The sequence below is a fragment of the Scylla paramamosain genome, chromosome 5 (assembly GCF_035594125.1).
Source record: "Scylla paramamosain isolate STU-SP2022 chromosome 5, ASM3559412v1, whole genome shotgun sequence".
NCBI lineage: Eukaryota > Metazoa > Arthropoda > Malacostraca > Decapoda > Portunidae > Scylla > Scylla paramamosain.
Window position 1 is genome coordinate 14,783,725 of NC_087155.1, and position 14,799 is coordinate 14,798,523.

Below are 14,799 nucleotides of genomic sequence, written 5' to 3' on the forward strand. Positions count from 1 at the left end.
GGTCGCTGCAAAGACACAACAGAATGACCTGCAAAACACAACCGTGCTGATGAACTGAGCGGTGGTGACGTAGCGAGGCCAAAACCTTGTTCCCGATGGAGGCCTCGCGCTGTTCTTGAGTGCTTGAGCGGCGTATCTAGTTACGGTAGAGTGCATTAAGAGCCTGGCCGCGGCGCCACATCGTTGTTAGCGTTACGATGTTATAAACCACATACTGGAGGCCGAAAGTGAGTGCCGGCAGTGGTGGTGCAGACAGCGCGAACCTCCCATCACACCTGCTTTACGAGAGTGCTTTGTGGAGGACAGGAGTATACACAGACGAGATGGCGCTGACCTTGAACAAATAGTATCAGTCGATGACCCTGAGCCAAAGGGTGTCACGGACCGCGGGGGTGGGGGAGGGTGGGAGGAGAGGACTGCTGCTGCTTCATTGTCCTGTCCTGGGATGTGTGGGATGCTCTTTGATGCTGCATTCGTGCTGCTTACTACGCCAGTAAGAGAGAGAGAGAGAGAGAGAGAGAGAGAGAGAGAGAGAGAACTTCATGGAAAATTACTGGTCATATCCGGTACCATTCGGTGCTATGACAAAACACACACACACACACACACACACACACACACACACACACACACACACACACACACACACACACACACACACACACACACACACACACACACACACACACACACGTAGGTAGGCCACACCCAAATGCTCGCCTTACTGCAGGTTTTTCCCCTCCCTTCCCCCTCTCCCCTCACCTCTCACCCGCAGTCCTGCATGGCGCCCTTCCCCTTCCTCTCCCAGTCCTCCCATCCCGCGCCAGTACCAGCCCCCCAATACCCCACACCCGCCCGTGGGGATCCTGGAGCCAGCACCTCTGCAACAAGTCGCTGCTGCAGACACCCACGTGAGGCGCTGCACGGGTTCACTAAACGGTCACATAAGGGTCACACATTCACTCCTGTACTGAGTAAACGCATTGAGTGGCATTTCTACCCGTTACCAAACTTACCTGTGTGGAATGAAGCCCCGAACAATGCGAGGGGTTTAAAGATTAATTGGCAAGGGATGGCGGGCGTGTACCTTCCCTCACTGCATGTGTGCCTCGAGCTCCCTGGGTTCCTGGGCGTCAGAGCCTAAATAATTCGGTGCTGGGGCAAGCCTGGGGGTGTTTACCTTAGTGATGTGCTTGTGCCTCGAGTTGTAATGCTTTTCTTCCCCTCAGCACTTTGCCCACGAGTGGTGAGCCGTGTGCTGAATGTGGGATGTAGTTTGCACTGTGCCTCGTATTTTTAGACAATTTGTTCTGTCATCATTGGTTTTCAGAGAACATAAATTGGGTTTTCATATTTTTTTTTTTTTCATGTTAATGATGCATAATTCTCGTTATAAATTTTCACTTCATTCATGGAAACACTCTTGAAAACTCTCACTAACTTCCACTACAGCATTGCACTTTGAAAACTCGCAATAACTTCCACAACATGGTACTTTTAACTCTTTCACTGCGATATGTAACAATTCACAGCACTAGAAACCAAGGTATGGACTCCTTATAAGAAGGGGATAAAGACTAACATATTTCGCGTTTTCCAGCCAGTACAGTGTTTCAGTGTGGCTGTAGAACAATTAAATATCGTTCAGAGTGGTTAGTAGTTAAGGAAACACGTGCCAAAATACCAGTGAAGGGTTAAAAAAATCACAAACTTTAACTGCAGCCTGAAAAATTATAGTTGAGACGAAATGTTTATGAATACAGTTCTGTGACAAGCGAGTGAGTATGCCAAGGACAGGGTAGAGGGCTTGCCAGAAAGGGATGTGGTGGGAAGGGGGCGCCTGATGCATAACTGTGTGTATGTATGCATGTTTGTAAGGATGAAAGAATGCTAGCGATGCGATGTATGTTGCACTGTGTGATGAGACTGAACAACGCTCTCTCTCTCTCTCTCTCTCTCTCTCTCTCTCTCTCTCTCTCTCTCTCTCTCTCTCTCTCTCTCTCTCTCTCTCTCTCTCTCTCTCTCTCTCTCTCTCTCTCTCTCTCTCTCTCTCTCTCTCTCTCTCTCTCTCTCTCTCTCTCTCTCGTGACATACACATACTCGAAAGTCACGCTTGCAAAAGAGAGGAGAGGAAAAAGAATATCACGATGCTAACTTTTCCACATTCATCCCTAATCTCTCTCTCTCTCTCTCTCTCTCTCTCTCTCTCTCTCTCTCTCTCTCTCTCTCTCTCTCTCTCTCTCCTCTCTCTCTCTCTCTCTCTCTCTCTCTCTCTCTCTCTCTCTCTCTCTCTCTCTCTCTCTCTCTCTCTCTCTCTCAGACGTGACATATACGCTCACGAAAGTCACGCAATGAAAAGATAAAAAAAAAAACTTAAAAAGGATAAAAAAATATTCTTAAAAAAAGAGACATGAATACGACCATGCAATAACTTTTCTTCCTTAAGTTTGAGTCTAAGTAAGTAATATTCACTTTGAGTAAGTAATTATTCAGTCTGAGTCAGGAAGTGTTTGAGGGCGAGAGGGGAACTTGATAACGTGAGACTTGGAGAGTGGGGGCAGCAGAATTATGGAGGAAGGGACTACATGCTTCACTGTAGCGACAGGTGTTCGGTGATGGTTGCCTTGTATTGGTCTGCTGGTCAGTCGGAGAGCCACGTGACTGGACCTCCATGGCTTCCTCATAGCAGGTGGTAATGGTGGTGGTGGTGGTGGTGGTGGTGGTGGTGGTGAGGCGCACATTACCTGGTGGATTTGCATAGGCTAGGCTGTGTTGTGGTGGGGTCTTACGATGGACCGCATCCTGAAACACCTCCCTGCATCTCGATTACTTTCAGTAGGCTGTATTAGTTGAAGTGACACAGGTTTTTTAAGAGCTTTTTTACGGTTCTAGTGGCAGATTAATAAGATTTCTACATTATTAACAGGCAAAACACTCTTAAGAAGCCGGCTGATCATCTCTGTGGCTTTTGAAAATTGTCGTGAGAGAGCGAAGCGTCTTTGTTTGTGGTGGTGTATGAAATGTAATTGGGGTAACTCAGGTGTTTAGGTTTATTCAGGTGTTTATTTCTGTGTCACGCTCCCTCTTTGCGTCATAGTAGTAGTACAAAGAAATTGATCTGAAGGTGGAGTGAATAATTTAGCTATGCGATTCGTCCTTGCTGGGAATCGACCCCTGGCATGTACACGTGAGAGGAATAGCGTTAGGCCTTAAGGTTAGTGTTTAGGACCTTTATGTCTTCGGTCACTGCTAATCTGAACACTAATTTCCGCCTTCTTTATTTTTTATTTATTTATTTTTTTCTATACATTTCTATCGTCGGTCACTATTCTGTTCTTGCTATTTTGTGGCGTAATATTTTCGGTCACAAATCTGAACACTGGTTTCTTTATTTTTGGGGCCTCTATCTTCGGTCACTGATCTGAACACTGGTTTCCGTCTTTGGCTATCATCATCCTCTACCTCCCTTGCCTTTACGTAATATTATGGCGTCAGCTGAGTCTAGTCCAGAGATGAAGCGTGAGTTGCAGCGGCGTTGTTGGGTCAGATCAGTATAGGCTATTGTTAGGCGTGTTCTGAAGTCTAGCCTTACGTATTTTCGCCGTAAATAAAAGGGTGTTCTAGCACAACAATTAGGGGACTGTAATAGAGCGAAACTTGGCAATTTCGAGGCAAGTTTGATTTAGCCTTTGGTCTTTGCAATAGTTAAAAAACCATAACAAGAAAGAAAAGAAGGGAAGCTGCAAGAAGCCATCATACCTACACGTGGCAGTCCCTCTATAAAGTATGCTAACCTTTTTCTACGTATACTTATCCATAAATATGTCTGATCTTTTAAAGCTTCCTGTTGGCTCTGCTCTAGTAACCCGATTAACGAAGTCTGTTCCATTTACCCACCACTCTTGTCTCGTGTGAATGTGTCACTCCTATTACTCGTCGAATCTAAGTCTTTCTTCCCTATTGTCTCTTGACTCGGCACTAATAACCCGATTACTGATTATGTTCCATTCACCCACCATTCATGTCTCAGGAGTAAGTGTGATTTACTGCCATTACTTACCGCACACAAGTACTTACATAATGTGTGATGGAGCACGTGACTTTACCACAGAATCACACATAAAGGTAAGGAAATAGGGCGTTAAGTAAAGCATAAGTAATCACTAGGCAGGTGTAGCGCGGCAGCAACCCACAGGTGGCTGCAGGTGTTCCGCTTTCCCACCCGTCCTCCCCCCAGAGTCAGGCAGGTGAATGAAAGAACGAGCACGGCCTTGTCTCGCGAACCATCGTGTTGACATAATGGTTCGTGCCGCCGCCGCAACACATGGCCGCTGTGAAAGTGACTCTGCAGTACTGCTTGCTTGTTTGCTTGCTTGCTTGCTTGCTTGCTTGCTTGCCGTGGATATAAATAGTATCGTGATTTGTGCTTGCTCCCCCCCCCCCCTCTCTCTCTCTCTCTCTCTCTCTCTCTCTCTCTCTCTCTCTCTCTCTCTCTCTCTCTCTCTCTCTCTCTCTCTCTCTCTCTCTCTCTCTCTCTCTCTCTCTCTCTCTCTCTCTCTCTCTCTCAGTGAAGGACGCTCGCTACTCAGCCCAGGTGTAGGCACAGCTGACGGCTCCCAGCTGATGTTTTGTTTACAGTGTTCGTTGTACGCGTGGGACTCTTTGTGATATCGCAGCTGTACGTCTGAAGCAGAAAGTAAATCAAAACATTCTTACCAGTTTTAACGAAGCCAGTTTTTATTTGCGGTGTGGGCTCGTGTGTGTGTGTGTGTGTGTGTGTGTGTGTGTGTGTGTGTGTGTGTGACGGGTTTGCATGAGGAATCTTTGTGGTAGCACGACAGTAGATTTTAAACCGTAAATAAAAACGATTTTCTACAGTTTTGACGAAGCCAATGTTTGCGGAGGGGTGTCTGTGTGGCCGGTTAGGATGAAGTTCTTTGCGGTAACACGGCAATATACGTTAAAACGGCAAGTAAAAACGTTTTCCCAGTTTTGACGAAGCCAGTGTTTGTTTACCTGCGGCGGGGCTTTTGTGTGTTGATAATACCTGTTGCCGCACTCGACTGCCCCGCCCCGCCTCGCTCCGCCCCGCACCGCCCCGCCTCGCCACGGGGAGCTTACCGCAAATGGTACAGAGGGAGGGGAGGGGATGGGAGGGGGAGGATACACGTGCGGCTCGAGCGTCACGCTGACGTCATAAGTGGCCAACAGATTCAGTCCCTGAGCGCACACACCATACGTCCACTAGCCTAGCCTACTTCCCTGAGCAGCAGCCTCAGCCGAATTAATTCTGCTTAGAACTCTTGCGTACATCGCTCTTTTGTAGTCTTGTGTGATAGATGTGCATGGTGTTATCTAACTATGGGGATTGTTCATTCGCCTTTTGCTTCAGTCTTGGATATACGTTTCATTCTGTTTACAAGATTGGAATTGAACAACGGGATTACGTCTCTCTCTCTCTCTCTCTCTCTCTCTCTCTCTCTCTCTCTCTCTCTCTCTCTCTCTCTCTCTCTCTCTCTCTCTCTCTCTCTCTCTCTCTCACAGCATCACCACATCACTAACTCAGCACGTAATCATTTCCACCACCTCACCACCACAAACCACACTATCACTGCTGCTACTCCCTCCCATCACACCCCCATCACTGCACCACTGCTACTCCCTCCAATCAGCACCCCCCCCATCACCTCTGCTCCCACGCCTCTGTCACGTGCAGCCATTCCTCACTGCTGCTTTGTTCACCACACTTCCCAGAACCTACTGATGATGATATGACAAGCTAGCAGTGATTAAGCTGATTTGCAAGTGGGATTATGAAAAGAAAGTATAGGGTGTTTAATATTCCTCTGTTTCCATGTTAAAGTTTCATGTTCGTAATGGTTGTCGATCCCTTTCGTTTCCCTCTGGCATAGCTTATGTAATGGGTAAATGCTATTAACTATGAAAAGATTATATGGATCGGTGTACAGGTGTGTGTGTGTGTGTGTGTGTGTGTGTGTGTGTGTGTGTGTGTGTGTGTGTCAATTTTTCTAATTGTTTGCTGTGAGGTGTGTGTTTGTATGAGCGAATTGTTATCAGTCGTAAATTGTAGCTAGGAACAGATGCTTAACAGTAAGGTGTGTGTGTGTGTGTGTGTGTGTGTGTGTGTGTGTGTGTGTGTGTGTGTGTGTGTGTGTGTGTGTGTGTGTGTTGTCACTTATTTGCTACTGTAGACTATCTTTCTGCAGTGATACATAGAGAGAGAGAGAGAGAGAGAGAGAGAGAGAGAGAGAGAGAGAGAGAGAGAGAGAGAGAGAGAGAGAGAGACCATTGTTAACAAGAACCCTACTAACACCTCCAGTCCAGAGAAGGCAAGCCAGCACACACTATCACGTTACCATTCATCATGTCACAGTGGGAAGCTTCCTGCCCTAGAGTACAGGTGATGGTGTGATGGCGCTGCCGGGAAGCTCCTCAAGTGCACTCCCTAACTCAACACCATAGTAGCTAAACACTTAACCTTAGTAGTGGAGTAGAGCTGAGGAGGTCACTTGTCTCCATGCGTCTGCCTCCACGTCAGTGTAATATATACATATACTGTTTTTTTTTACTTAGCTGAATTGAAATACGAGAGAATAGATTATACAAGGGTAGTTAACTTTACACAAGGAAGCTCCTGACAATTGTAAAAGTCAGATTTATAAAAATAATCTACATAATGCCAGTTAATCTGCATAAAGCAGCTCCTGGCCTTCTTAAAACTCAGATCTGTTCTCTTATCACCATAGTAGCGTAGGTCATGCAGCACCACACAACACTTATGCTCTAGGGACAGCATTTTGACTTTATACAGGCTCGGGCTAACAAAGATTGCTTTAATGTGCTTTGCTCCTATGGCTGCTGCGTGAAGGTACTATTTTAACATCAGAATATGTTAATATCATTTGAGAAGATTGTGGATGGACACTTGCTGATAAGATTTTTCAAGGATGCGCTCTTGAGGATCTTTATTCAAGGGAAGTTATATTGGGAGATTGTTTGAATATTCTTTAGGGGAAGTTACTGGGTTTACATTCCCAGGAGAAATATTTATTGGATTTTCTAAAGAGGTAGCTTAGATAGACATTACTGGATGAGATGCTTTCAAGTGGACTCCCTTAGGAAATAATAAGGTTAAGACATGTGAGCATCATTCTGGTATCATGTACTGCGGCAGCATGTGTCACTCCCCACACTACAGATAATGCTGGAGACTTGCTATCAAACAAAACCTTTTCCTTTTTTATCCTCTTATCTTTAGATTTAGATCCTCTATTAAAAAGTCTCTTTATGACTCAGTGCATAGTAAACCATCTCTACTGCTCACAACAGGATATTCATTAAATGCGGTGAAACAGATTAAGGTGTAAAGAATTGTGTGTGAGGATAAAGCCTCACAAGGGACTTATTCTTTAGCTGCTTTTGTCTTCACAGCACATATCTTCTTAGATGTCTTGATAGTTTTGTCATTGTTGGTGTTGCCTTTTTCATTTCCTGCTGAACTTGTATATTTTCTGTATATATCAAGTTTATTGTCAGTAGTTAAGAATGACAAGCTGTAGTAGTAGTGTAAGCCTGTAAGAAATGTGTTGTTTTAATTAAATTTACACAAGTCACAAATGAGAGTAGCAAAGAAAATCTATCTAGCTACATACCAGGCCAGCAAAATCCTACATGGGGTGGCCCAGACAAAGTACCACACACTCATATGTACACACATCATTCACACTCTCAGCCAGCCTGTTGGCACCTGATGAAAAAAAAAAAAAAGAGTCTCATGGACAATCCTACTACACCCAAGGAACTTAGGTATAGCACAGTTGGTCATACTTCCACGGCAGGGCCTGACAGCATACACTTCATAAAAAAATAAAATACCTGACAGAAACCTGACACTCAACTACAGAAGCTCATTGTAGCATCTCATCCCATCCCTCTTGAAGCTGAGGGTGCTATGTGCAGGAATGGAAAGGTACAGTTTGATTCACGTCATACCAGAGCTGAAAAACAAGTCCCCAGGGTGGGTGTCCTTGGCCACAGGTGAACTAACCCCTCCAGTTTTTCCCCCTGCACCATCCTGCTGGATACTGGCTGCCTCTGCCTGGCTTCCTGGATACCACCACATTGCTAGGCTGACCTCTATTAAGTAACATCATTTCATCCCAACTTGGGAGTCCTGTTAGATAATTTTTCCAGCGAGCTGTCAAAATCTGTGTGGGAAAAAAACATGTTTGAGCAAGAGGATGTTTGAGTTGACATTTTTTCTCATTTCCTTGTTTTTATTCTTTTCCTTTCTTTTTTCTTTTTTCTTTTTTCCTTTCTTCTAGTTGTGTTGGGAAGGATGTACAGTAGTGGAATTTTTTTTTTTATTGACATTTTGGGGATTAATATTCTTCATATATTTCACATGCTGCATTACCTGTTTCTTATATTTCTTCATTGGAATAAAAACACTGTGGAACACAACAGACATGAAAATCAAATGTGAAGGACTAACTGGCTGCCAATGATAATGATGATGGTGGCCTTTAAATCTTGCATGCATTGGGTATGAAAGAAGAATTCTTGCAGTGTGGTGTAATACAACACATCACTCATTCATTTTACCTTTGACCTGCACCACTGGCAGCCTCACAAAAGATGCATGTTGTTAAAAAGATGCTGTCTACCCACATCAGGTGAGGCCAAAGAATTGTCAGAAGGCAATTACCTGCAAAACTTCCATGTGTTTTGCATTTTTTTTCTCAGTTTTAAATCCCTTGATCTAAGAATCCTTCAGCAGAGAAGAGGACTTAAGATTGAGAGGAAATACACTAAAGACAGTGAGTGAGTGTGGTATCTTAGGAAAGAGGACTTAAGATTGAGAGGAAATACACTAAAGACAATGAGTGAGTGTGGTATGTCAGGAAAGACTTAAGATTGAGAGGAAACACCAAACACAATGAGTGAGTGGTGGTATGTTACTTGACTATTGACCTTAACTGTACCTTCAATACCCCATGTGTGTGAGTCTTACTGGTGCACACAGGGTGATGTTAAAAGCAAAATTACTGCAATCTTTTGAAGCACAGTAATAGCATGAACAAAGGTTATTCCATTTTTAGTATTACCCTTTGTACTAAAAGTTAACAGCATTTTGTTATATTTTATTTATTTTACTTGAAAAATTTTATGTTGTAAGGCTGTGATGGAAAGTGATGGTGTGAAATAATGAGTAACTTGCATGAGACTCAGCCAATGCAAGAGAAAGTAGGAGTGAACGTTGTAACATTAAACCTGCGCTTCTGGTTTTGTTAAGGGTGCTGTTTCCCTGTGCTGTGTATTGATATTATTTACTGCATAGTGATTGATGAAGCACAAGACACAGGGAGGAAAGAGAGAGAGTAGAGAGATGCAGTGGAGGAGGGAGAGAGTAAGGAGATAAACATGAGCCTATTTAGTGATGATTTTGTGGTCACTACTTTAACAACTTTGTCATGTAGCACCAGATGTATTAGGGAAGAAGTTTTGTAATGATGAGGGAATGGATACCGAGTGAATCATAAGTTGTTTACATTCAGCAGGTGTACAGTGCAGCTGGCAGCATAGGTGGTGGCAAGTGACTCCCCTCCCTGCTTACTCATCTTGAAATTCTTTGTACTTAAATCTTTGTGTCATTTGTTGCACCAATATCTTAAGCAACATTTAGTGATTCTGTACTTAAATTCCACAAGTCATTCATTGCTATAATAAGTACATGTAGTAATTATATAATTTTAGGAAGGGAAAATGATGCTAAGTAATATTATTTGGTTTGAATCTTCCTCTTATCCTCAGCTTGTGTCCAATTTCTATACAGGGTCAGTGTTTCAGATGATCCTTATCCATGTAATTCTGTCATATGCCTCAGCCTCATCTATCCCTCTGTGTCTTGCATCTTTTTTGGTATGAGTAAAGAATAACAAATATTTCTCCCTCTTTGCAGTTGATCTACCCAGCAGACAGAGAGCTGAGTGAACGGGAGCGCACAAACATTTGCTACCTGGCGTTCCCGGACAGCAACTCTGGTCTTATGGGCAATGTGCAGTTTCATTTCCGTATCCGTCAGTGCCCACAGTCCATTGCCCTCAACCCTCGGCCAGCCTTCCACACCTTCAACTCCACCTGCCCCACAAGCATACAGGTGCGTCTTAGGGCTTGCTTGTGTAAGGAATGCATTCTTGTTTACTTTTTTTATCTATTTATTTTTCCATCAAAGGGTTACATGTAATAGGAATGATATGTGTGTGTATTTAAATTTTCAGTGTGAGATTTATGAGTGATAATTCCTTGCATTAAAGATATTTGGCAACAAAGGACCATTATTTAGGTTGTGTGTGTGTGTGTGTGTGTGTGTGTGTGTGTGTGTGTGTGTGTGTATACACCTAATATTTACCTAATTATAGCTTGTATACAAGGCCTAAGCTAGATATGTTTGGTTCAGGTGTGTGTGTGTGTGTGTGTGTGTTTGTGTTTCTTTTTCCTTATCTATCTATTTATTTATGTTTGGTTCTTCTTCATGGGACTGTCCATCCACCCTGATCCTCACTTTTTTCCATGCCTCTAATGCAAGAGTTATCCAGTATCATTATTGTTTACTCCTTTCTGTGGCAAAATTTATAAGTGTGCCTTACTTTGTTCCACCACAACTATTTTGAGAGAACACTGCAAGGTGCCAAAGAACTGTACTGTCAACCCAACAATACTTATTTATTTATTTAATTTATTTATTTATTATTATTATTATTATTATTATTATTATTATTATTATTATTATTATTATTATTATTTATTTTTTTTGGGGGGGGGGCAGCATTTGATGGTTTTTGTCTATAAATTTGTTTCACATTCCTTATCAGTCTTTTTTCAGGTATTCAAATAAAGTATACATCTCCAGAAATATTCAGTTCTATAGAAATCTGAAAGAAACTGCAAACAAGTGAGAGCAAATATAGGTGCAAGTAATTCAGTCAGCCTTCACTCATAATAATATTCACCATACTGCTGTAGAAACTCAGTAACTGGGGGGGGACACCTGACCTCCCCTTGGTCCAAATTGCCTTGCAGCTCAGGCATTATTTTCAAGGAATCACCTCCATTTTTCTAGTTAGTGACTTTCTCACAAAATGTACACAATCCGGGTTAGAAAGCCAGGGACACACATCCATAATTGACTAGCTTCTCTGTACTTCTTGTTCATAAAGAAACACTGTATGGGATTTTCTCAACTCTGGTCTTCATTCATTCATTCATTGCTATGTTATGGAACACTCAGGTAGCACAGGTAGCCGTGCTGTAAGATGAAGCTTTATAGCTTCAGAAAATTGTTTTACATGATGATTCATTCTCCCTTGCAGACAGAGGACGGCTACCTGTATGGTTACGTTTACTTCAGGCAGGTGAAGGACCGCACACTGCGACGAGGTTACTTCCAGAAGGTGAGTTAAGTATTGGTTCTTATCGAGCAAAGAGGATTAATACATCCATGTACATTGTATCTATGCATTTGTTTGAATCATGGGCTCCACTGATTTACTCTAACCTTTGTATTGGTACCAGAGTGTTGTGCTGTTGTCTCACCTGCCCCTGGTGTCCCTTTTCACCACGGTGCTGGAGTTGGTGGCTCCAGAGTACTTTGACACAGGTGAGGCCAGCCTGGAAGCTGCCTGCCATCACCTTGACCAGTGGCCACCCCCAACCCCCGGCACCACCCTCAGTCTGCCTCTGCTGGGCACTCTGGTTCAGGTAATGCAGATTAATTTCCATAAAATGGGTAATTATTGATAGGGTTTTGTTTATCTTCAAGACTTGTTTTCATTCACTCTAATTCCAAAATTTTCAGCATAACAGTGAGGTGTTATAGTGATTTATTATCATTTAAAGTGGTCATACAGTGTAGGCAAAGCATTATTATTATAAACACCTTTATCTTTACAGGTTCGAATACCAAGTCGGCAAGACAAGCCTGGGTCAGCCTCCCTCACACCATCCTCGCCCTCACACACCTCACCAGGTCCACCAACAATACTCGTCCCAGCACCACACGAGACTGAGGTATTGGAGTAGTTTATATATTTTAACAGGACTGACAAAAATCCCCACCCATTCCCTCTCATCATTTATTGTTTACCTCCATATCTTTTACCCTTAATCTAGAGTTTAGCCAGGTCCTGAAGATAGAGGAGTAAGAAAAGAGAACTGTTTTAGCTATTAATTTGCCTTTTATCTGCTTATATATTGGTGTGTCCTTACTGGTCTGTTCCATGGCAGGCATTTCGAGTTTTGGCGCCTGTGTTGCCTCACCTAAATCTGCTGTGGGAGTTGGTGATCACTGCTGAGCCCCTGGTGGTGATGGCCCAGTCACCCACCACAGCCGCCAACACTGTGCAGACCCTGGTCAGGTGAGCAAGTCTTGAGGGCCTCCTTCAGTTGTGCATCTATTTATTTATCTATTTTGTATGGAGTAAATTATGCCTAAATATTTAATATTGCATCTTTCTTACTACTTTCCATGAAGTTATGTTTAAATGTTTGAAATTTGAACCTACAGTTTTGATTATACATACAAGTAGTTACCATGTGTGATGTATCTTTGAACATTTTGTTGTTTCCTCAGCTGCTCTTGTAATTTTGATGCTTGATTTCCCTCCTCATTTGCACTGGATGAGGTATATCCAGTGCATGTTCTCAGTTTTGTGTTCATCCCTCATCCTGCACATCAAATGATATTATAACATAGTTACTGATTGATTTAACTGGAATATTTCTGTTAACATTGTTTTTCATCATGCAGCCTGATAACTCCCCTAAAGTTCAGTGGAGACTACCGGCCATTCTTCACCATTCATGACTCAGAGTTCAAGGAATACACCACCAGGACCTCAGCGCCTCCCAATGTTATCCTGGGAGTCACCAACCCTTTCTTTGCCAAGACGCTACAGCACTGGCCTCACATTATCAGGATAGGGGAGAGCACAGGTGAGAGGTGGTGGCATACTAGATGATGTCAAATATACCATGAGTTAAACAAATTGTGTATAGGTCTCATCATATTTTCTGCTGCTACTGTGAATCATTGTTATTCTGAATAATTATTGGTGAGCTATATATTCTTTCTTTCATGAATTGCTCCCTATAATGAACACTACTGTGAAAAAAAAAAAATAGTTAAAAAAATGTGAATGAAAGTAAAATTTTCTCTTTTATCTCAAACAAGTTCTCAAAAGTGGACCCTTGGCTTCCCTGGAACTAGACAAGTGTATATTATTATTCCCACACCTCAGCTTCTCAGGTTTCTTCCAATTGTGTGCCCAGGACTGAAGCAGGACTGGCAGATTTTATCTTGATTTTATTGAGTTTTAGAGGAGGATTGAATAAACCTTAAATAATATGCTACATATTTATGAAAAAAAAAAACAAAAAAAACATGGATTCAGTTATGAAAATACTTATTTAAATCAGGCACCTGAGATTTACTCTTTGCCTCCTATAAAGTTTGAAATGTCACTGTATGATATTGAGCTTGTGATTTTTGTGTAATTAAAAATGATATATGGGGACTTCTTCCTTTTAAGGGGAGAGTCTGAGACTGGTATAGAGATGCACATATTTCATGTGGGAATTATCTTATTAGTGTGACTAATAGATGTGATGGCTTGCAGGTTCTCCCAGCACACAGAAGCATAAGATAAAGAAGGCATCTGCCCTCAAGACAGTGGAGCAGAAGCCTGGGATGTACACCAAGTACAAGCCTCATCTGCAGGCAGACAAGGTGGGTGGAGGGGACATAACTGTTACTTAACAGCACAAGGATTCTGTCTTCATTTTGTACATTTTTTTCTTTTCATCTTGTTTTCTTTCATATATCTCTAACAGAATGACTACAGCATAATTCTCCTCTTGTTCTTGTTAGTCTCTTAACATCCCACACTATCTATCCAACCTTTGTATATTTTTATGTTTTTCTTGTTCCCTCATTCAAGCACTCATTATTTTTTACATGTGATGAGCCCCATTACACAGTTCTGAATTTTACTATTTCTACCATTCATGTAAAAACTGCAAGAATTACTATCGAGCTCCAGCAATGCCTAATTAATAGTTATTGTTATGCTTTACAGGGCCTTGTGAAACGGCTGCTCAAAGGTGTGCAGACTGGCCGGCCAGTGGAGGTACAGACAGCCCTGCTGCGCCGCCACCTACTGGAGCTCACACAGTCCTTCATGATTCCTCTGGAGCGCTATGTAGCCTCCCTTATGCCCCTCCAGAAGAATATCTGTCCATACAAGGTGCTGTCAAATACCTATAGGAAATTTAATGTCTCAACTGAGAGTCAATTGTATTGATTCTCATAGTATCCCATTACATATGCAGGCTTGGTGGGGAAAGTGGTTTTCTGAACTCATTTCACATCATGATATCTTGCACTAATGATCTGATCTAGACTGAGAAGGAATTTTGATGAAAAAATTGAGAAAACTTATTGGAAACATTAGTGTATTAATACATGTCTCATCAAAGATGTTTTTTTTTTCAGGCAATACCAAGTTTACGTCCATTCAATCCAGATGACTTTTTGGCCACTCTGGAGTTGTATGGACCTCAGCTGACCAGCGGCATCCGAGGGGACTGGGAGGGCCTGTACCGCAGATTTTTCAGATCTGTAAACTTCTCAGTGTGGTTCAATGCTAGATATCAGGAGGTGTCAGACAAGCTATCTGCACTTCACCTCCAGGCATTATGTGATGCGGTAAGCTGTGTGCA

General features: G+C 42.6%; 1 protein-coding gene across 1 annotated transcript in view; it reads left to right on the forward strand.

The window, feature by feature from the left end:
- LOC135100573 (protein DENND6A-like) overlaps window positions 1–14,799 on the forward strand; it is a 30,177-nt gene that overhangs the window by 10,384 nt on the left and 4,994 nt on the right. Inside the window, exons 2-10 of the mRNA XM_064003589.1 lie at window positions 9,983–10,180; window positions 11,394–11,474; window positions 11,596–11,781; window positions 11,974–12,090; window positions 12,307–12,437; window positions 12,830–13,014; window positions 13,698–13,807; window positions 14,157–14,324; window positions 14,573–14,785. Coding sequence (XP_063859659.1) covers window positions 9,983–10,180; window positions 11,394–11,474; window positions 11,596–11,781; window positions 11,974–12,090; window positions 12,307–12,437; window positions 12,830–13,014; window positions 13,698–13,807; window positions 14,157–14,324; window positions 14,573–14,785 — 1,389 coding nt within the window. The remainder of the gene's footprint in view (window positions 1–9,982; window positions 10,181–11,393; window positions 11,475–11,595; window positions 11,782–11,973; window positions 12,091–12,306; window positions 12,438–12,829; window positions 13,015–13,697; window positions 13,808–14,156; window positions 14,325–14,572; window positions 14,786–14,799) is intronic.